Raw genomic sequence first — 21496 nt, 5'->3', positions numbered from 1 at the left:
ACTCCGGCGTGTCCCACGCCAGGCGCAGCTGCTCGCGCTGCCCACGTAAGCCGGGGATCCATGTGTTACTCCGCGCGTACGCCTGTCCTCGCCGAGCGCAACGCGAACGTGGGGCTGTTTGTAGTTTTTTTTGAACTCTGTACTAGAAAGCGCAGAGGATACACCACCGGGATGTGGTACCTCTGCAGCAGGATGGGTAATACATGGAATTTCTTGGCTTTGCCAGCGCTCCCTGTCCTCCTTAGATGAGTGCTGTTGGTGATGGTCACCTCTCCTGTGCACGCAGAAGCACAGATATTTTGACTTAAACGGTCGAGCGTTACCCCGAGCTTCCAATCACCGCACTGGTTTTTGGGTGGGCTTTAATGCTGGGTTTTTTTATTTTTAGTGAAAATAGCAGGCTGCTGAATAAAGCACATCATGCTTGTGGAGGCTGGGCTCGGCTGGCAGGAGACAAGGCCCTGAATGCCACAGCTATTTCTTAAATCAAAAAACCACCCGATCGATCCTTATTCCCAATCCAGCAGGCGAACAAAGCCAAACCCCTCCAAGGAAGGAGACAAAAGCGTTTTTCCCAGGGAGGGAGCAGCGCACCACCATCCTTCCAGGGGACACCCAGCCAGGGGTCCATTTCCACACCGAAAATCCTATTTAACCCCAGGAGCCGGGAACCGAGTCCCCCAGGCACGGTTTTCCCTCAAAGCCAGGCCTGATGCTCTTCTGGATATTTAAAGGACCTCTGCACCCTGCCGCGGCCAGGCTCTTCGGGCTGAGGCCGTGCGCGGGGTGAAATACGTACATTTATCGAGGCCGGGAGTAGAGAGCTTCCCTCCAGCTCAACAGCGTTTTTGTCAGGTCACATTATCAGCAAAGTCATTTGTCACGGTCGCATTATGAGCACCTTCAGCTAAAGCCTGCGCCGCCGTCTCAGCAGAGCGGGGGGCTCCGTCGGCAGCGGCACAGCTGTACGGCCACGCTCTGGCAGCTGGCAAACATCTGGAGAGGCCCTGGCACTGCGGAGGGGTGGGCGAAGCCTCCGGCAACGCCCCCATCTCCCCTCTGGCGCCCCTGCTCCCATCCATCCGAGCAGCGCCGGGATGATGGGGACCCCGCTTAAAGCGGGGATGGAGCTCAGTGAGACGCAGCTGAAAACTGCGCGTGAAAAGCGTGTGTAGGAAGCGAAAAAAAAAAGGCGGGGGGGGGAGAGATTCAAACATCCCTTTTTATTTCCTCCTTTTCTCCCCGTTTTCTGCCCTCCCCTCTCCCACTACAAATGCACACTTCCCACGTTTCTCCAAGCCTAAAACTACCGTGTGTATTTACACTATCCAGATCTATTATTCATGCAAGGCGAGAGCGCCAATTAATTAGGACCGCGTTTATATAACTCTGCAGGTAAAGCTATATGTAGCTGCTTGCAAGCCAGAATGGGATCTTATTTGCGCCGCGCTAGAAATGACAAGCTTTAAATATTGATGAGGGAAGACACACGAAGGCAAAAACCTCTGGTGGGAAGGCCCTTGGAGGCCTGGCGTGAAACAAGGACTTCAAAGGAGCAAGCTCACTTTGGTAGCTCAGACGCGCTCAGGACTACGAGCGAGCGGAGAACGGCAGCCACTCCATGAACCCGATGAGCTCGGATAGACGCCGACGCTTGCAAGAAGAAGAGGCTCCTTGGAAACCTCGGCTGCCGCTCCCCGACATGAGCGTGACCCAGCAAAAAAAAGGGGAAGGGGAATTCCAAGTGACAAACGAAAACTAATATTCTGGGTGGTTGCATTGTTGTGACAGGCTCATTTATTTGAGCCACCGGGGAAAGCGCGACTGTGGCTGGAACATCATCTTTCCTGACACAGCGAGCACTGGAGCGGAGAGGTGTTTCCCACCGGTAGAGGAACTGGGTCAGAACTTCCCACCACGGCAAACGGGGATCTGATACGCCCTGAACCATCGCAGCAGCTTTTAGTCGGGATCATCGTGAAGGGATGCTCCATGCAGGAAAAGGCTCGTGCTTTAGAAACTAGGAGTTCTACACGCTTTCTAACCAAATTAAAACTAGAGAGACATAAGGCTTAGCACATACCCGTACTCCAGGAGCTGCTCTAACGCAGCTCTCCTTGGAAATGGGTCCAGGGCTGCTGCCGGGACCACTGCAATGCCCCCAGTGTACCATATTACTGCAAGGAAGCTGTCATCTTAACGAAAATATTCCTACAAGCTATATGACACTTGCATACGCAGAAGAAAATAACCACCACCATTTTAGCTAGGCTAAGTTTATCTATAATTAATTGCTGGATTTTTTTTTTTTTTTTTTTTTTTGCGTTGCTTTATAAGAGCTTCCAGCAGACGGTCTTCTGCTGGTTAACATATAAAGGAGCTGCAGCAATTTTTTATCCCCTGAACATCCAGCTCTCTAACCGCACCGAACGAAACCTCACACCCAAACAGCAAGATGCTTAGATTTGCCGTGTACGTTCCCTGTGAAGCCCTGACCTTCATTTTACACCTAGAAAGGAAGAAAATCCACCACACGGCAGAAAAATTAGGTTATGCAAACCCCTCCCTGACTACATCTGCCCACTGCTGCCAAGGGGTCTCGCAGAGATTCGTCTCGTGGCATCCCTAACGCTCCTGACCGGGAGATGTGTTATTCCTGCAGCTCAGCTGGAGTTTTGGTGGTTAAACTGGTGCAGGAAGGCTCATTCTGTGCCAGCAATAAATGGAGGGTTTATTAGGGAACTATATATAATCTAATATATGTATACACAGGGAAAAATTAAAACACATTCAAGCCTATTCACCCTTCTGCATTACACAAATATTTTCCTTAGTGCTATTTGATCTATTGATATTTAAATCTATAATTCGGGGGTTTTTTTTGCAGTTCGTGCTGGTGCACATTTTGAATTCACGAGACCAACCTTCTGCACGAGGGGAAACAAAGCTGCAACCCTACTCCCATGAAGGCCCCGGTTTCAAAGCTAGCTCGGGGATTTTTTACTTCCACCGCAATTAAAGACAGCTGCAAATCTAAATCTCTCCGGCTGCCTGGAAGAAGATTCAGCCTTAGAGAAGGAAATTGGTCAGCTGTTGAGAAAGGGGAGTCCAGTGGCCGACAGATGCAAGGAGGCACGCAAAGGATGGCAGCAGGTCTTGGGGGCAGCAGGAGGTGCATCAGGAGACCACCAGCAGGCTCCTCAGTTGACTTTGTTATACATGCATTTGATATTATTGCCGGAACAACATTATGAGCTGGTGGATTTCCCCAAAAAGGCCCTAAAACAAGAGGTACTTTGTGAGAGGTTCAGAAATCCTGAGCTTGGAAGATCAAGATGACGGAAGAAATGGGATTCCTTCATTATGAGCTCCGATGGATGAAGGAAGAGAAATGGTGGCAGCTCTATCCCCGGCAGTATTTAAAAACAAGATTGGAAAACCACAAGAAGATCTACTGAAGGTCTGCTCTGACAGAGGAACGGACCAGTTATCCCACTAACAGCCTTTCTCCAGCGCATCTCCAGTACAAATTAACTCCAGGCATTTCTGAGCTTGGCATCCTCCGAAGTCAATCCTTTTGGAGCTGCACTCGCCCAGCCTGGCCACCTTCACGGCGTCTTATGATGAGTCAGAGCTCTTTCTATAAACACAGTAATAAGCCTGGCAGTACTAAACACGCTGACTTAGGAGCCCCAAAAGCCGCCAGCCTCCAAGTGTTTATTTGTCCCGGATGCTCTATTGGGTTTTAAAGGTCAACTTTATTTTGAAAATACAGTAATCTGAGCCTTCCACTGGTCTCTCCTCCCAGATATCTGCTGGTACAGTGCTGCCTACCGGAGGCACACCCCATCTTAGTCAGACCCCATAAAGAAGCATGGAAGAAACCATGTTCTCATTAACCAAAATAAATCCAGAGCCAAGAGTCAGCAACTGACGCCGGCGCAAAGCTAGCGTAGGAGAAAGCAGAGAGGCCAGAAGGCAAGTGCCTGGCTGCTGCCGAAGCCTTTGGGTGCCGTTGGGATGGGTACAAGAGCTGGAGCAGCGCTGCTCTCTGGAGCTAAACTGCAGCGACATGGATGGAGTGAGCTGGGTGCCTCCGGGCAGCGATATCAAACTCGGCACAGCTGTGACAGCCGCTGTTTGGTACCTCTGTCTGGCCATCACATCCTTCCTGCCCCAAAATACATGGGAAGAACATAAAGACCAAACTATATCCACCGCTGGCTGGCTCTGCTAGAAATACTGGGACAGCCTGGAGGTACAAACCCCTCCCCGTGTCCCTGGGCAGAGGTAACATCCCTCCGCAGGGCGGATGCTGGGACCTCTCCAGGAGCAAGAAGCCCAAGGGGAGGATGCCCGAAGCTGCGTGTGCAGCTCCTCTGGCCCACCCCCTGCAGCACAACAAAACTTTCAGTTTGCTAATCTCTGCCTCTACTATTTTTCTGGTTCTCCTACAGAAGCCCGGGGCAGATACAGGACACCTTGCAGCTGGCCACGCTGGGGAGCATCCCTCCTAACCGCTGCCACAACCCACCGCGTTTGCAACAGCAGGTTTGTACCTCTTCAAGGACTCCTGCTTTAATCCTCACCATAGCAACTCCGCTACGTTTCTTCCTCGCCACGCAAACGGTGTCTAATAGGGAGGAGAGCTCATTTCACTCCGTGGCTGCAGATGCAGGTGAGACTAAGCCTGGCTAGACGGACCGGAGAAGATGGGCTCCCAAGAACATGCCGGGGCCACCAAAGCCACCAGCGCGCAGCTGCCCGCTCTGCCCCAGTCCTGGCTAAACCCACAGTGGGTCACGCCGGCGGGCCCATGCTGGGGAGGGCAGAGGACGCTTCTTCTTTCCCCGGTTCTCTGATACGGCAGGAGAGTGAAAATACCTCTTCGCCAGCTTTGCCCCAGAAAAATCTCTCCCTTTCAATTCAGGTCTGAGAACTGTAAGGCAGCTGGGAAGAAGGCGATGGGTGAAGAGCCTGGTGGGGCTGTTAGAGCCACCAGGAAGGGCATTGATTTTAAATCCCGGCTATGGTGGCATTAGCTTTTAATGACATGGGGGAAAGGACGGGGAGACCGGCAGAGCCCGGGGGGGGCTGTGCACAGCCGGGCCCTGCAAGGCAGAGCCTCCGTAGCTCAGGGCAGAGCTCACCAGCTTAGCAAGGGGATTAGTCCTCCATTCAAAACCTGCCTGGGAAGCAGCAAAGAGAGAGAACAATTTTCTTCTGTGTGAAGACAACATATTAATACCGCAGCAAGCATTGTATTCATTACAGGATTGCAGCTAATCTGGTGTCTGCTTTCATTCTGCTGTTGTTCTGCTCCTGTACCGCTTGCAGCAAGCGGGCTGGGACCACGGCAGAGCCAGGCTTCCTCACCACGGTCCTCGGATCTGCTGGGGCAGGGGATTGCGGGGCGCGTCTACGTGCAAGCCCCCTCCTCTCTCAAAGCGTCTCGCCGGCTTTGTGAGGGGTGCAGGGGGCGAGCAGAGCCTGACCTACCACGTATTGACCGCGCGATGCTCTGTGCTCCGACAGCGCCGCAGACCTACATATTTACCAGACTGAAAAAAACGCTCTGCTTGGGAGTCGCCTGTGTCGGGTTTTGCCCCGGAGGGGCTCAGAGGACCACCTCGAAGAGGGGCTCATACCATCACCATCAGCATCACCATCAGCTGCCTCAAATTCCTTCCCCTCTGCGCCCCTGGCCTGGGGGCATTACCCAGCACACCGAGAGGCAGGTTATATCTAAGAGACGCTCTGGCTCGTGCAAATTAAGGGGGTGGCTGCTCTAATAGCCCAGTTACTGCAAGTCCTTTTTTCAGACATATCAGTGTCCTCTTTGGAAAGCTAATTTAATTACCCTTAACGTATGAACCTTTCAACGAGACACTTGGGATGAGTTCAGTGCGAGGCAATGGGTTTCTCTGTGCAAAACCACATCAAAACTCCCCCCAAAACGGAGAAACCCCTTCTTATTCTTTGGTGGATTTCTGCAACCCAGGAACTGAGAGCTAAGCCAAAAGCGAGCGCTTCGTACAGAGAACGCAACCAGGCTGCGCATCTCACGGACACCCAAAGTCACGCGGTCAGATCCTGCAGCTGGATTTTAAATGGGGTGGATAATTTTATGATCGATCGCATTTGTAGCTGGTATGTTAAGACAAGGGTAATGAAATCTTATGCTTCGGGGCATATAGGGATCATTGCACAAGTCAGGCAGGCATCTGCCCCTCCCCTGCCAGAGACATTGTAATTGGCAGGGATGGGAAGGACTAAGGTTGAAATTGGGGATTAAAGGGGACACAAGTGGCACATGGATCTGGGGAAAGGGCAAACAGAGCTATTCAGCTGCTTCTCAGCTGTAACAGTCCACAGCAGCAAATAACGATAATGAACCTGACGGATGCCTGGGCCAGTAAGAGTTTCGCCCACCTCGCCTGAGTGCGGCTGTCACCCCAATAATGGGCTACCTCTGCTCAGCAGTTCCAGGGATCCTTTTAAGTTTGGTATTTGAAGGGTTTATTTATAGCAAAGCAGCTCTGTTACCTTCACAAGAGCTGGCAACACTTCCTATGGTGAGGAGAGTGGCTGGGGGCCGGTATGCAAAAAGCACGAGCCGGGGGTTTGTCCAGCGGAACAAAATATTTGGAGTCACCCACTAGAGGGATTAGGACGTGGTCTTCTTAAACTAGGCTGAGAACCGTCACTTGGGACCTGCTACCAGAAATCCCGCTGTTCCAGCCCAAACCAGCCTTTGCCAGCCCGTTGTTCGGCTCTGGCCAGTTACCTCCTCCAGCCTTCGCCTCTGCTCCTTCTGCTCCTCAATCCGCTTCTGCCGCTCGGCCAGCAACTGCCGCTTGTGCTCCTCGTTCTCCCGCTGCTGCTGCTCCAGCTGCTGCCGGCGCAACGCCTCCGACCGCTCCTTGTTTGCCAGCTGCAGCCGCAAGAAATCCCGTCTCAGCGTCGACTCCCCGGGCAGGTTTAGGATGGAGCTGCAGAGGAGAGAAGCATCTGAGAACATCCCCTCCCTCAGCCTTAAACCTCCTGCCAGGGGAAGTTCTGTGTGGTTTCCCAACATGGCTCATCCCGACAGCATCCCATCACCTGCCAGAGCTTGGGCAGCAGCGGATGGAGGGACCACAAGCATCAGGGCATGGCTCACCAGGAATTTATTTGCCAAAGGCTGCCTTTACATTAAGTTTCTAACCAAAGCCTCTTGTGCTGCAGCGGCACACACTATATTTAGCTGTTCACAAAGCACACTTAGCATGAATCACTGCCAGCTATTAAAATACTACATTATCTCAGTGAAATAATGGAATAGCCTAATACTAATTACAACGGCTCTGAAAAATGTCACCAAAGAAAGAAAGTTCCAGCCCTACCGTCCTTGCAGCAGCACCGTGGAGGTTTCACGGTGAAAAGTTACACGGAAATAGGGAGTTAAACTTGGATGTAAGGAACCACATTTTAAAGAGTCTTCTTTAATTTCACTTCACATTTTTTCCACATCTAAGTACCCACGTTCCCGTGACAGCACCACACCGTGCTGCAGATCCCACAGGCGACAGAGTACCTGGGGCGCCTTCCCCAGCTTTTGGCTAAGGTGATCTCTAGCATCAGTTTATACGCACGCACCGTCCAACAGAGGGAATATCCTCTGTTCTGCCAGAGAACAGCACTCACTGCTCAAACTGTCTTTTTTCCATTTCTAGTTCACATGGGCCTGTAATCCGAGCTGATTTCGCAGAGTTAGAGAGACATAAGGGCAGATATGAAATGCTGATTCTCACCTGGGCTCTCCAGAGTCATTTTCCTCCTCCTCCTCCTCGCTTCCACTGTACTCGTACTCCGTCTCATCTAGGAACAGAATTGCTCGTCAGTGCCCTTTGCTGGACTCGTTTGTTTTTCCAGTGGTTGAAAACCCCAGAGCTCTGAAGGCAGAACAGACAATTCTCTTTTTCTCGCGTGACAAAGAACAAGCAGCACTATTTCTCCGCATTTTCTGTTTTTATGGGGGGCTGGGAGGCCAGGGAAGCATGGGCGGTCTCCCTGGGTGCTGGCTGGGAAGAAGGCTGCATCCTGGCCGGAGCGTCGCAGGCAGGACCAGCACAGCGGGCAACGGCCCCAACAACCAAAGACTCTTGATGTAAAGATGGGGAGGGTCCACAAAATACGAATTTATCACCATACGACAGCGAGCAACCCCCTTCTTCAGGAGGGCTCTTCAAAGGGAGGTGCACCACTATTGAAGCCACCGGCACCGGAAGATGGGATTTAACTACGGCTCTGAAGGCACCAACTCCTCTCTCCCTAAACATATGCTTTTCCTATGCAAATCCATGAATTTCCAGGCAAAGAAGACATCTACATAAAAGCCCAACTGCAATGTTGTGCTACGTACTGCGATTTCTATTGGGATATCATCTTTATCGGATGAAGGGAAGGATAGTAAAAGAAAGGCTTGCATTTATCCAATTACTCTCCATCTCTAGGGTCCAACCTTCATTTGCCAGACTAAACACATTTAATACTTCGCTGGGATCCCATTTTATTGTTTTGATTGTAGTGAAAGCTATTACAAGGGGCTGGAAGGTACACATGAAAAATTAATACTGCTACCAATAAGAAGAGAAATAGCGACATATCAATTTGCCGGATTCTACAAATGAGCTTTCAAATTAAAATTCAGTTCACAAGCCGCTGAATACTTTAACAAGTTTCTTCGGCTATCTGATCTTCCCTTCAGAGGACTTTGATAGGGCCTGGAGAGTTCACTGAAAACATTCCGTTTAATAGGTTATTCCTAGTCAATGGAATTGCTTTGGGGCAACGGTCTTATCTAGATGTTCGTTTGCACAACTCTGCTCATCGTTGGTGCAGCATGGACGTCACGTAGATCAACAGACTTGGCATGAAATGCGCGAGCTGGGAAAAATTCAGCTTAGCAGCTTCTCCCTCCCACACGCCAGCACGTATATATGCAGACGTAAATTTTATACACGCATTTTAACGAATAGAAGCTTAAATGTTCCATGTGGAAATTGCCACCTGGACAAAAAAAGACACCATTTTTATATCAGGAAAAAAAAAAAAAGATTAAAAAATATTGCTTAGCTCTAATGACAATCACCTGTAGGCTTTGTATGAACACCCATTGTTTTGTTATGGATATTTATTTTCATTTCAACGATGGAGAGGAATCAAGTCAAAGAAAATAATCTGACCTCAAAACCATAAGACGCACGGTCACACAGAAGCACCACACTTACTTAACTCAACCAGTTCGCGAACAAACTTAGCCATGTGAATAAGGGAAACTGGGACTGAGACCATGAGCAACCCAGTCCTCTTTGCCTTCCTTCTTCTACCTGTACGTTTTGGCCACACGGATGCGCCTTGGTCTACCCCAGGGATCTCCACACTTGGCAGAGGTCAAGGATTGCCCAGAGCGCCGCTTCTCCACTTACCTTTCTCGCCTCGCTTCTTTTTAGTCCTGTCGATGTGGTCCTTGAGCTGGATGCGGACCTGCCTTTCGTTGGGCTGGTCTCGGATGAAGGGGTGCTTCATCAGCTGCTCCGTGGTTGGTCTCTGGCTGTGGTTCTTCACTAGGCAGCTCTCAATGAAGGACTGAAACTTTTTAGACCTGCCCCATGACACAAAAGGAAGGTATTGGAAAAACATGTAACTGTATTGATTCTTTTATTAGAAAGCGAGAAACCTGTGGGTATTTGAGAACGTTTGGCTGCTACACAGTTTTTGCTCAGATGCAGCCTTCCAAGTGGATTCATGTGACAGTTAAATTCAATCTCAGCTAAAACAATTTCAGCCAAATCTTTAATAAACAAATTTCTCTTAGTCTCAAGCGTTGCGTATCAAAAGTTTTCCGGGAACTAACTTCACCACATTATAAACCCAAGAGAACAGGGATTTACAAGACAGAAAGATGTTGACAGGCCACTATACTCTATGTTGCTTTAGCAAATAGGAAAATGAGTGTAAATTAATGTCAGAAGCCAACAGATACTACAGAATTGCATTAGGAGTAAAACAATAAGCTTTCAGGGATTTTACTTTTAAGCTGTCAGACTAAAAGTGATTTATCTTTTAAGTGCTAATCCACACAAATTGAGATGCAAAAATAAAATAGGCTACTGGATCCAATTAAATCCTCCCTTCAGCTTTATTAACGCGCAAATCTTCCTTCCCCACCTTGCCTCAAGAAACCCCGTGCCTTGGTGCATTCCAGAAGGGACAATCCATGTGATGTGCCAAAAACATCTGCTTCTAAAATACGATTCTCCCCTGTCGGTGTGAAGCTGGAGAGACTCCAGTCCTGGATGCATGGTCCAGGGCACCTATAAACATGGTTGAGGTGAAGTAGCTAAGAAGTTGTCCTCCAGTAAGCAATGGGTTTGCCCATCTCTTGGGGATGAGGGTCCCAGTGTCCTGCGATGCCCTAAGGCACCTTTGCATCCTTGAGCCGGCTGAGCAGCTATGGTCAGGGACCAGCTCATGCCACTGAATTTCAGGTTTTCCTGAAATTTTCCTCTCCAGCGTCCAGTGGCACAGTTCAGCCCGCACTAGGGCTGGAGCAGAAGACAAGGGCTTTCTCCCTGGCTCTGATCCAGGAGGACACCATCACACATGCCATCCTCTTCCCCAGGCGCAGGTCAGCCCATCTTCAGCAACCACGCTGCTCCTCCCGCCCCTGGGGTTTGCAAAGCTTAAAGAAATGTTTGCAAAGTCTTTGCAGCTGCTTGGGTGAAAAGTGGCATCGCAGTGCAAATATCTCCTCGCTAACAAAGAGGTTTTGTCATCTCTTATAAGGCAGGGCTAGGGAATGTTTACGGGAACGACGTCGCTAAAGTTCAAGTTCATTTTACCTGCAAAAGGCAGGAAGAAGAAAACAAAGCTTTGCTGCTGGCTGGTTTTAGTCGAGAAATAAAATGATACTGAAGACTCTTTAATTTCATAGGAACGCAGCACTATTTTAAAAGAGAGCTCAAGGATTTAGTAGGAAACAGAAGTGTTTTCCTCTCTGGGATTTTGCAATCCGGGGCAGCTCCCGTGCCTGCTTTCCCTTTCAGATTTCCCTGACTTTCCCTCAGAGGTGCTGGAGTCACTTTGCTGTTTCTTTCATGCAAAGATAAAGATGGTCTGCCCACTTGGTGTGCTTTCACGGGTTGCTGCACGCAGAAGCAGGGATGAACTCAAGGTTCACGTTGGACCTTTCTTCTTTTTCTTTTTCTCTTGTGACCTGTGCTTGCGAAAACCACTGGCTGCCAGACAGCCGCTGTGAAAGCCTGGTCAAACTTCTCCAGTCTTCTTGGGTTGGGCTTGCAGAGCTCCAGGACCCATTCCGGCCAGGTCCAAAACCTCCAGCTGAGAAATGAGCCGAGGACAGCAAGTTTTCCCCGTGTCCCACTGAAAATACTGAAAAAAATGGTTCTTAAGGAATAAGTGAGTCATACTGGCTTGTAGCTTCTTCTCGTCTTCTGGAGTTTCTCATTGCAATGAAAGCTTGGAAGATGGATATAGGTTTGAGCTGCCTGGGGTACGCGTGTCCCTGCTCTGCCGGAGACCAGGGATCCCTGCTTGCTCGTGGAGGGGCAGCAGAGGCCAGGCGAGCACCACGCTCCCCTGGAGAGGTTCGAAGCTGGAGTTTCATTAAACTATGATTTCTAAAGCAATCCCTCTTCTCAAGGAACCTGGGATCCCATCCCTGGTGGGGGCAGAGAGCAGCCCTGGACAGACCAGCCGACCCTGGGCAGACACCACCACGAGATGTACAAACCCGAGACGGCCAACCGGCGATGCAAAGGGAAGGTGGTGCCAAGTAACACCCTGACTTGCACAAAGCACATCCCGGTATCTCAGAGCAGGGAAGAAAATCCAACTTCCACCCCAGCTCCGTTTTTACCTTAAGGAGATGGGGAAATGTTCTGCTCAAAACCTGCCTTCCTCAGCCCCCTCCCGCCTGGAGGACGAGGAAACCTTTGCTGAAAAACTTTCGTATGAAAGAAACTCTGAAGGCTTACAATCCATTTTGTGCTGTGAGAGCATAACGAAGTAGGAGACTGGTGACCTGGTAGAAAAAAAAGCATATAAACTATTTTCACAGCTGACTAATGGTATCCTCAAAAGGCTGCGCGAGGAGAGCGTGCATCTTTGACGCCTTCTGAAGAGCCAGCCGGGAAAGGTCCCTCTCCTCCTGGTTTGGTACTGGAGCAGCTGACGATCGGACTGACAAAATTATGATGCCTCCTGCCAAAGCCTGGGTGAGTTTTTAGGGGCCCGACCCTAAAACCCAACACCATGCGTCTTCCCTCCCAGCAAGAAAATACCTGCTGCTTTGGCACAAAGTGTTTTCAATACCTAGCAATTACTCTTCTTTTTCTTTTTCTTTTCTTTTTTTCTTTTTCATCTTCGAAAGGATAATAAGCACAATTTCAAGGAATAAGGCAAACCTTCCCTCCATGAGCTCAGCCTATCTAGGACCAAGGGGCAGTGGTGTCTCTCTAACATCTGGTAGATCTTTCCTGACCAAACCACTGCTGAACCTGGAGCAGGCAGACAGCACAAACCAAAGATGAGTGTTTTTAAGGATTCTAGCTCCATCGGTACAGAACATACAGTAACAAAACAACATCTGCTGGGCTTCAGGAATATTTTTCCTACGGGTTTTTATTGGCATGCCCCGCTTTTTTTTCAAAACAGTGATGTATTTTTTCCTGTGAAATTTTAAAATAAAGCCCAAACTAAGTACAAATCTCCGCATTCCTAGGCCTTCAAGATAAACTATCCTTTTTTTTGGCCTGGATACATGTTTCCACTTGAAAACGGAACCTGACTGGAAAGAAACGGGAGCCAAGCAAAGTGTCATCTGGCTTCAGACTGCACGAACCACCTTGGAAAAGCCGACCGTGCGCCGTGAAATGGCAGGATCAGAGAGCATTCCCCTCTCTGCCTGCCTGGGAAGCTCTCCGTCCCACGGCGCACGGCTCCTTCAGACCAAATCAACTCTCCGTAGGAGATCAAGACCCAAACCTGCACTCACCAGGGCGTAGAGACCATCACTGTCCCTCAAAGCCATATAAATATAAACATTTAATCCCCAGCGCGCCCGGGCTGCAGAAACAATTTGCTCCAGAGACGTTTTTTACAGCCGGTGGAGATTGAGGAAGAGACTCACCACTTCTTCGATTTCAACCTCGGGGCCGGGTTGCGGGGGATGAGGAAGAGGGCTCTCATGGGATGCATGTCACAGAGAGCTGCAATGTGCAAGAGGAGGCATTAAACACGGCACGGCATCTCACAGACACCCCCCGGGTTTCCTAGAGACGGGCTCCACGCACAAACGGGGAGAGCCAGGTTTCCTCTGAAGCCACAAGACCCGCGCGGTGGGAGGATTTGCACTGACATCCCCCTGCGGACCCTGTCCCGGCGGCGGCCCGGAGCTGGGATGAGAGGTGACGTCCCCAGCCAAGTGGCGTGCGCGTCCCCAGCACCCTGCCAAGGTGCTGACAGCAACGGTGCAGCTGCACCACGTGCCACCATGCTCTGCTTTGTTTACTCATGTTTGTAAATCCGTCAGTAAATACTAACCGGCGCTGAGGAGCAGCGTTTTACCAGCTTCCCGTCCTCGCCACCCCCCCCTTCATCTGTATTCTATTTGAGGAAACTGAGTCCCGTATCAAGTGACATATCAGGAGTCACGCAGGGTCACAGAATCACAGAATCGCCTGGGTTGGAAGGGACCTTTCAGATCATCGAGTCCAACCATCAACTTAACACTGACAAAAACCATCACTAAACCATATTGCTGAGCACTACGTCTACCCATCTTTTAAATAACCCCAGGTCTGACAATTCCACCACTTTGGCGGTCGTGTGCCTTTGCTCACTGCCCATCCTGTCCCCTGGGCCATGCTGCCCTGGCAGCTTTGTCCCCATGGACCCTGCTAGCTCCATCTCAGCGAGCCCAGGTTGCTTGGGAAAACCTTTGCACGGTGTTTCTCGCACAGAACCGAGCGCCGGCTGGTGCTGGGCAAACCCCACCACCTTACGACCCAGGGTTAATTAAAGCAGAGCGATGCATCTACTTACGGGGAGCGCCTTCCGCCATCTCGATGGCTGTTATCCCCAAAGACCACAAGTCGCTCTGTAGAAGAAAGCAGAGGGACATACGTGACGCAGGGGAGCATCGTCACAGCAGCAGGCACCGGGCGAGGCGGGGAAGCATCACCCAGTCTCCACGTCCTCTGCAAGCCCCCGGACCCACATCTGAGGAGCTTGTCTCATCCTCCCGCTGTGGGCTGGGGCTTTAGAGGAGGCTCCCACCCCTGTTATTTATCCCAAGATTTTATTGCAAAACCTTCAAGGCATTTTCGGTGTGGGACACGGCTCCCAGTAGCCGTGGTGAGGACGCTGCCTGGGGAGATGCTGATGACCTGAAGGTCCCCTGGTGGGGGCATCTTAATGAGCCCTGCACGCTAACGAACAAACCCCCAGCTCCCAGATGAGCTGGTGACAAACTAATCCCCGGCTTCACGGCTGGGGTAAGCAGCAAACCCGGCTGCTGGCTCCCTGCTTAAAGCTCGGAGATACATCCATGGATGTGATACAGCTCCACAGGAAACAGGCTGCCTGGAACAGATTAAAAACATGAAGTATCCTGAGATACCACCGGAGGCTCTTGTATCGTGGACTCCTCATTAAAGGGAAGCCTGAAAAGCGGTGTTTCGCCAGTGGAAAGAGAAACGGGCACTTTTCTTTACCCTGTTCCCAAGCCCTCCTCAGCCCACATGGTTGGTTGAGCCTCCTGAACGATCAGAGCACAGAGCACGTACGTATTTGGGAAACTCCTTTGGTTTCACACTTCTATCACTTTCCTTCCAGTTTTCTCCCTTGCAAACAGGGATATTTGTATCCCCAGCTCCCTGGCAGAGAGCAGCGGTGAGCTCCCCTCCAGTGCCCGCTCCCCACCCCACCATCGCTGACGAGCTGCGGCGCCTCCAGATCTGGTAACGAGCCCCAAAGGACGGCTCGGCGAGCCCCGACAGCAGGGAAAGCACAGACAGTACGTGCCTGGCGAGACAAAACGAGCACCTTCCTTAACGGCACTGCCACAACTTGGTTTTTTGGGCAGAAAGCGGCTAAATCATCATTCTGGCTGCTAATGATTCACAAGCACCCGATGCATCGGGAACCGGACCCACGCTAATTTGTGTGCCTTCATCTCAAGCGCGGCCTCTGACCCATCTCTGGGAGCGTGGAGAGACCTGCCTGGGACGGGAGGGCAAGGGCAGAAGGTGCAGGTGCGCAGGGGACCAGAACAAGCCTGATGCTACGGAGCTGCAGCTGATGCTTGCTGGAGACCAGCTGACCCCCAGTTAGCAGATCAAAACCAGTAAACACTGTAAATAGGTACATCTCAGGGCGGAAGGGACGGGCTCTGCCTTCCACCCTTCCTCCTGCACGTCTTGCCATGTCCCTGCAGTCCCTCTTCGTTTCTCCTCTCGGTTTCAAGAGCTGCCCTTTCCAAACCGCCTCAAGCCTCTAAACCTGCAATTTAGTGAGTAAATCCCAGAAAGGTTGTTATTCCCAGCAAAGAGCCCCAAAAGCTCGGTCAGAGCTAGAGACAGCCTCTAGGGACCACAAGCACCTTCTCACCTACACCACCCGGGAAAGGCAACTTGGATTTTCAATTTCAAGGCACTTTTCCTCTTTTTTTAACTCAAGATCTCCCTTAACAAACGCCGTCCTTGCTACACGTCTTTGTACCTGCTTAAAGAATTCTCTCTCAAATCTTATTTCCAGCCCTTTCGCAGGACAGTCTCATCCGTTCTTTGTTTCTGGTCAGCTGGGATTTCTGCCGCATGCTTAATTATCGCAGTCTTTCCACATGATTCAGCACGCATGACCCCTTCCCTTTGGGCTGCCGCTGAACTCCGTCCAAATTCCTAGTGTGTCTTTCCATATTGAGGTGCCCGGTATTATACACAAGATGCCAAGTGATCTTAAAGCTGGAGCAATACAGAAAGGGATTATCACCTCTCTAAGTCTCCCAGAGAGAGCAGAAAACTCAGTGGGAAGCACGCATTCTATAATGATCTGGAATTCAGGGTTTGGCGTCGTTTTTTTTTTTTTGTTTTTGGTGTGGCGTTTTTATTTTTGAGCCTGAAAAGCTTTTCGGTCCACGCAGCAGAGAGACGCCATGCTAACATATTTGCATTGTCTTGTTGTCTTGACTTGGGAAGGGAAGCAAGCTTCCTTTCCTCCCCCCCCTTTTGATTTTAAGCTTATTGACCAGATATCTCTAAAGAAAAAAGGAAGACCAGCTGGGGGAAAAACCAATAAATAACCTCAACAATGTGGGGTTTCTATTTGTTCTTTTTTAAAGTGGTTTATTTTTCTGAGGAGGTATTTACTGCCTCCTTCCATAGATTACACAGGCATCTCTTTCTGGCTTAGAAAACAGTGAGATCAGAGGCTTTTTGTCCAACAGATTAAGCTTGCGAGGGTTCATTTTTTCACCCTATAAATCTCATCTTTTGTATTCCCTGTTTTAAGCCAGTCGGCTCAACCTGAGCGAGCATCTGATTTGCATCCCTTTTAAAAAGAAATAATTGCCATTTACATTTTCCCCGCCACCACTTCAAAGCCAGAGCATCAGGTGCAGGGTCGCGATCCGGGGTACGGACCAACGTCCAGCGGCTCCCACATCACCGCGAGCTCTGAAAACACCCTGCAGGGAGCGTGTTGGCAGCAGCCAGCCTTCTGTTTCATACCCCCAGCCAAGGGAAAACGGTCAATGCCAACTTCAGAGACGCAGGCGCCCGGCTCGCTACGAGCGTTTGATCCTTGGGGACAATAGAGGGATTCTGGTCCCCGGCGCTTGTGCATCCGTCAACGGCATATTAAGTGCCCTAGTTATTCTGGAAAGAGAAAAAACCTCAGGGCTTTCTGAGGGTAGAAAGCAGCCTATGAAGATATGGGTCCTTTTTAAAAAAATAACCATTAATAATAATAATAAAGAGCCGCCAGAGCCAGGTGGCTGCCATCGGAGAAGTGGCGAGAGCAGCAGCCCTGCTACGCCGCGTTGCCATCAGCAGAGCCGAGGAAACGCCTGTTGGAATTGGTTAATCAAAGGGAATTAAGCAATCACAGATTAAACTATTTCTACACGTCCTTATCATTAACGATTTATGTAACCCGGAGTCTGAACCCCGACTGGAGAGCCGCTCTCTGGAAAAGCATCAGTTCAAAAGTTGACTGATGCGCTTAAGTAGCTGCGATGCCAAAGCATCGCTTGCTTACTTTAAAATCCTTCGTCTCTTAAAAATTTCTCCGAGTGATCGGTAATCGCACCCCAAGCCGTACCACGACGGCGGGCTGCTGCAGTAGTATATTGCAGTGTCCTAACTGTTAGAAAGCAGCTACCTGGCTCCAAACCAAAGGGTATCAAAGTCCTTTTTAAGCATTACCTTGCGAGGTGACCTCTCAGCACGCACACGAGCACAGGTACAGCGAGCTTTTTGTGTGTCTTAGCTCGTGCGTTAGGGTCTTTCTCTCCTCTTTGGACACGCTCAGTGGGTTTGGAGCTAAAAATTCAAGTTCTGGATGCTTCAAAACACCAAGGGACAAAAACCAAGGGATGTTTCTACACACGCCTGTCCAGAAACTTGCAGCAAGGCAGAAACAGGATAAAAAAAAAAAATAATTAAGCTCTCCTTGCTTTAAACATCAGACCTCGCTGTAGTTTGAACGGGCAGGTGGGACTCACAACCCTCCCGTGGACCTGTTGCGTGGCACGGGCGCTCTCGTGCCACGTTTGAACTCGGAAGCGATGTTGTGCTGCCACCAATCCGAAAATAAACTTCAAAGAGGCAACAGAGACATGGGAAAAGTAGGTCAGCCCCCCAGACGTCTGACTGCGTGGCAGCCTTCAGATCTCCCCGCGAAGGAACACCAGCCTGCAGGCCAGAAGATGTGATTTTGCCCTTTCTAAACGTGACCTGACTTCTCTCCAGAGTAAATAGAGCAAATACGGCGTGTTTGACTGTAGCATTTAAACACGTGGCACTCAAAAGCAGGCTAGCAGGTAAGCAGCCTCAGCCTGACACCTCTGGCAGCACGGGGAAAGACTTCTTCCCAGTAAATTTGGGTACGTGAACAGCACAACAAACATTCGCATTGGACCTGAACTGGCCAAAATCTAAGAGTGAGAAAGCAGGAGAAGACTACGCCTCCTGTCAGCATTATTTTGCAAAGCTGCAAGGATATACTAAATTCCCGAGTGCTCAGGTCCATGGTAGTGGGGCATTAAAATCCGAGACCACACCAAGCACCTTCTTCAGATGTTTATGATCACAACTCCCATTGCAAGCACCGCTAAGTGCTGCTTTAATTCCTCGCCTGCCTTATTCATGAGAGTGCAAGGCTTTGCAAAGACTGCATCTGTAATGAGGTGTAAAAGAGCAGGAAGATGCTCGTTTAGGTACCTTGAAGTCATAAGTGGCATCGGGATTTTCATCACAGGCAATGACCTCGGGGGCCATCCAGTAAGGCGTTCCAATGAAGGTGTTTCTCCTGCCCACCGTTCTGTCCAGCTGAGCGCTGACACCAAAATCCACTGTGGATCAGAGAGAGAACAGGGCATCATCGTAAGGTTGGGGACAAACCTGAGCAACGCTTTTTTGTTGACTGCACGACATTTAAGTTCGTTCGGGACAACTCCTCTGTGTGGTCAGGAGAGAAGCACAAGGCCAGAGACACTCCTGTTTGATCTCTGCCAGGATCAACAGAGGTCAACCAAGGACGAACCTGATCATCTGATGTCCAGGTTCTGTACAAAACCCTGTGCCTTTTCCTCCTTGCCAGGAGGCAATGAAAAGAAATCACAGCTCCTCACACTAACGAGAAACAGGGTTAGCAACATGAATAAGCAGCAGCCTTTGTTCTATGCTCTCTCAACTGAATTAAAGCCTGCCAAACATTGATAGAAGCCCCATTTTTCTCCCTAAATTCTTGCTGGAAATGGCAGAAATGCAAAAGACTTAAGGAACTAAGGGTCAAGGGCAAAGGCCCATAGGGAAACGTCAAGCAGAGCTGCAAAATGAAGCAAAAACTGATGAAATCAAACCAATGAGAGAATACTCTATGGTCCACTAAGTTCACTTTGCGCAACACAACGGTTGGAGATTTGCCCTGGAGAATTTGCCCTTGGAGGGGAATCTTCACCAGCATAAAGCCCAATGAGCCGGTGATGCCATCTGTTAAGATGGGGTTTTATTCTGCTGTAAAGAGACAGGAGAGACATGGGAAAACAAGGCTTGCACCTCACTTTATCAGTGTAAGGGATCTTTCATCACTAGCACAAATTAAAACACGCAAAGACAGCCTTAATAACATTGGTGTTGGACAACTGAGGGTATCAGCACATTATCTCTGCTGATCTGGTGTCTTCCAAATGATCTTCATGTGAATGCCTGGTCTTCTCCAGGGTGACTAATATCGCTTATGAAATTCAGAGTAGTTCTTGCGAATTAAGCTCTCTCCAACAGGCTGGCTTGGAAAAAAAAAAATCTGGATTATGTGATACTAAATTGGCTGGACTATGATCCTATAGGACACCACTATGAAGATGTGAAGAAACAGCCTTTGATAATGGCTGGCGATGCACAGAGGCCAGTTTTCAACCCAGGGCATGAAAAAATTGTCTTGATTGCTTAATCTGTATCTGATGGCAGTTATGTATCTGAACATAACTCCAAGTACACCTTTGCACGCAGAACTTGGCCATCAACCACCAGCAGTTTATTGCACAGCACTTGGTCAACATCCAAGGTCGTGTTATGGAGGCTGGCAGATGAAAAAACACCCAGTAGCTCTTAGTGTCCATCCCCTTTCTCCGAGTCCCGTACAAGTCAGTTTTGGTGCTTCTCTCCAGCCAGCCCTCTTGCAGTTTCCAAGAGCTCTAACCCACTCTTACCTAGTTTAACTTCTGCATTTTCCGTCAGCAATACATTCTGTCCCTTGATGTCTCGATGAATTACTTTGTGCTGGTGTAGATGACTCAAGCCCTAGAGAATTCAGAGAAAGGTTAGAGGAATCCAAGTTCAAAGCATGTTATTTTCTGACATTCCTCCTCAACCAATTACGCTCCAGAAATGAAAGATTCACAGTTGGAGTTAAGCACTTGAGAACGCTTTTGTTTATCATGTGTTCAAAATACTGTCCTATGTCACACGCTGGGAGGACATGCCCGGCAAGTGAGACGCCCACCGACGGGCTATACGTGCCGCAGTGGGTGCTCTCCACAGCAGGAGATGGGAACCATCAATCCTACCGGGATTCAAACCAACCCTTTAGTTTCTGCAGGAACCCACATTAACCCAAATTCCTCCGTAGCTCCAGACATATTTTCCCCCATGTGCTCCCTTGCCTTAGGGAGCCGTTTCTCTGGCAGAAATAACAGAACGGGTTTGTCTCCTTTCTGTATTCCCATCACCCAGAAACCGAAAAAACCCCAATCCTCTTATTATATCAGTCCAATAAACGGGACTTCAATATGCCGAAAAGCTTATATTAAAAAAACACTACCATGCAAATACAAATATTATAACTTGCACAAATCCCTAATGGAGATACAGCTCAAATTAAAAACCTGTCTCAAAGGCTAAAGGTAAACTAGCTTTTCTGTTGTGCTTTTCTATTAGCTCATTAATTTCTCTTTGCAACCTACATTTTTATTTCACTTATTATTTCAGTTTCAAAGTAACATCCACCTATTGCCAGCTTAGTAAAAATACGGATTACTTCAAAAACTAATTTTGCATTAGGTTTACATTTCACATTTTTGCATTACATTTACATTTGAGGAAGAAAATAATTTCTGCTATCACTACTGGTAGTTATTAGTCATTTTACGCTTGTTACCTTGGGACACACCATGGAATAGATTATATCTGTACAGAAGCCCTTTTTTAGCCATGTTATACTCAGTTAAGAGGCACCTCTGTGCACTGGAGCCAAAGCAAAAATTTCACGGAATTTCAATAAATCCTTCAACAACATGGGACTGAGCCTCGTGCTAGAATTACAACTGGCCATCAACGTCTGAACCAAGACCGAGTCACCTTCTGCGGCACGAAGGTGGGAGCCTTTCATCACCTGAACCCCTACGGAGGTCGCCAACTAACTGCTCCAACGCGTGGCCAAAATGTGAGCGATGACACTGGATGGTGGCCCTGGGACATGAGTCAGTGGCTGGGTTCTGACTCACTGCCAAGGGTCTATTTTAAGAAGTAGGCTCACAGAGCTCATACATTTAAAATAAGCCCATGTAACTGTGCTTTCCTGGCACTGAAAGCAGTGCCCCTACAACAACTGATCAGCTACAGCGCCGGCATCTTCTGCACATCATGTTGGTGCGGATGGTGGCATTCAGGGTCAACAGAGAAGTGCTGTGTCACCCCTGGACACCAGAGCC

At 49.4% G+C, this 21496-nt stretch overlaps 1 protein-coding gene across 8 annotated transcripts in view; it reads right to left on the bottom strand.

Annotated features, from left to right (window-relative positions):
- Positions 1–21496, bottom strand: part of TNIK (TRAF2 and NCK interacting kinase) — a 171733-nt gene that overhangs the window by 44158 nt on the left and 106079 nt on the right. For all 8 annotated transcript variants that reach the window (XM_074592060.1, XM_074592064.1, XM_074592061.1 and 5 more), the window contains exons 6-12: positions 19997–20087; positions 18507–18637; positions 14110–14164; positions 13196–13274; positions 9471–9646; positions 7794–7860; positions 6788–6992 (exon numbers count right to left, since the gene is read on the bottom strand). In XM_074592060.1, coding sequence (XP_074448161.1) covers positions 6788–6992; positions 7794–7860; positions 9471–9646; positions 13196–13274; positions 14110–14164; positions 18507–18637; positions 19997–20087 — 804 coding nt within the window. The remainder of the gene's footprint in view (positions 1–6787; positions 6993–7793; positions 7861–9470; positions 9647–13195; positions 13275–14109; positions 14165–18506; positions 18638–19996; positions 20088–21496) is intronic.

The sequence above is a fragment of the Larus michahellis genome, chromosome 6 (assembly GCF_964199755.1).
Source record: "Larus michahellis chromosome 6, bLarMic1.1, whole genome shotgun sequence".
NCBI lineage: Eukaryota > Metazoa > Chordata > Aves > Charadriiformes > Laridae > Larus > Larus michahellis.
Note: the sequence above shows the minus strand (reverse complement) of the source record. Positions and strands in the feature narration are given on the sequence as shown.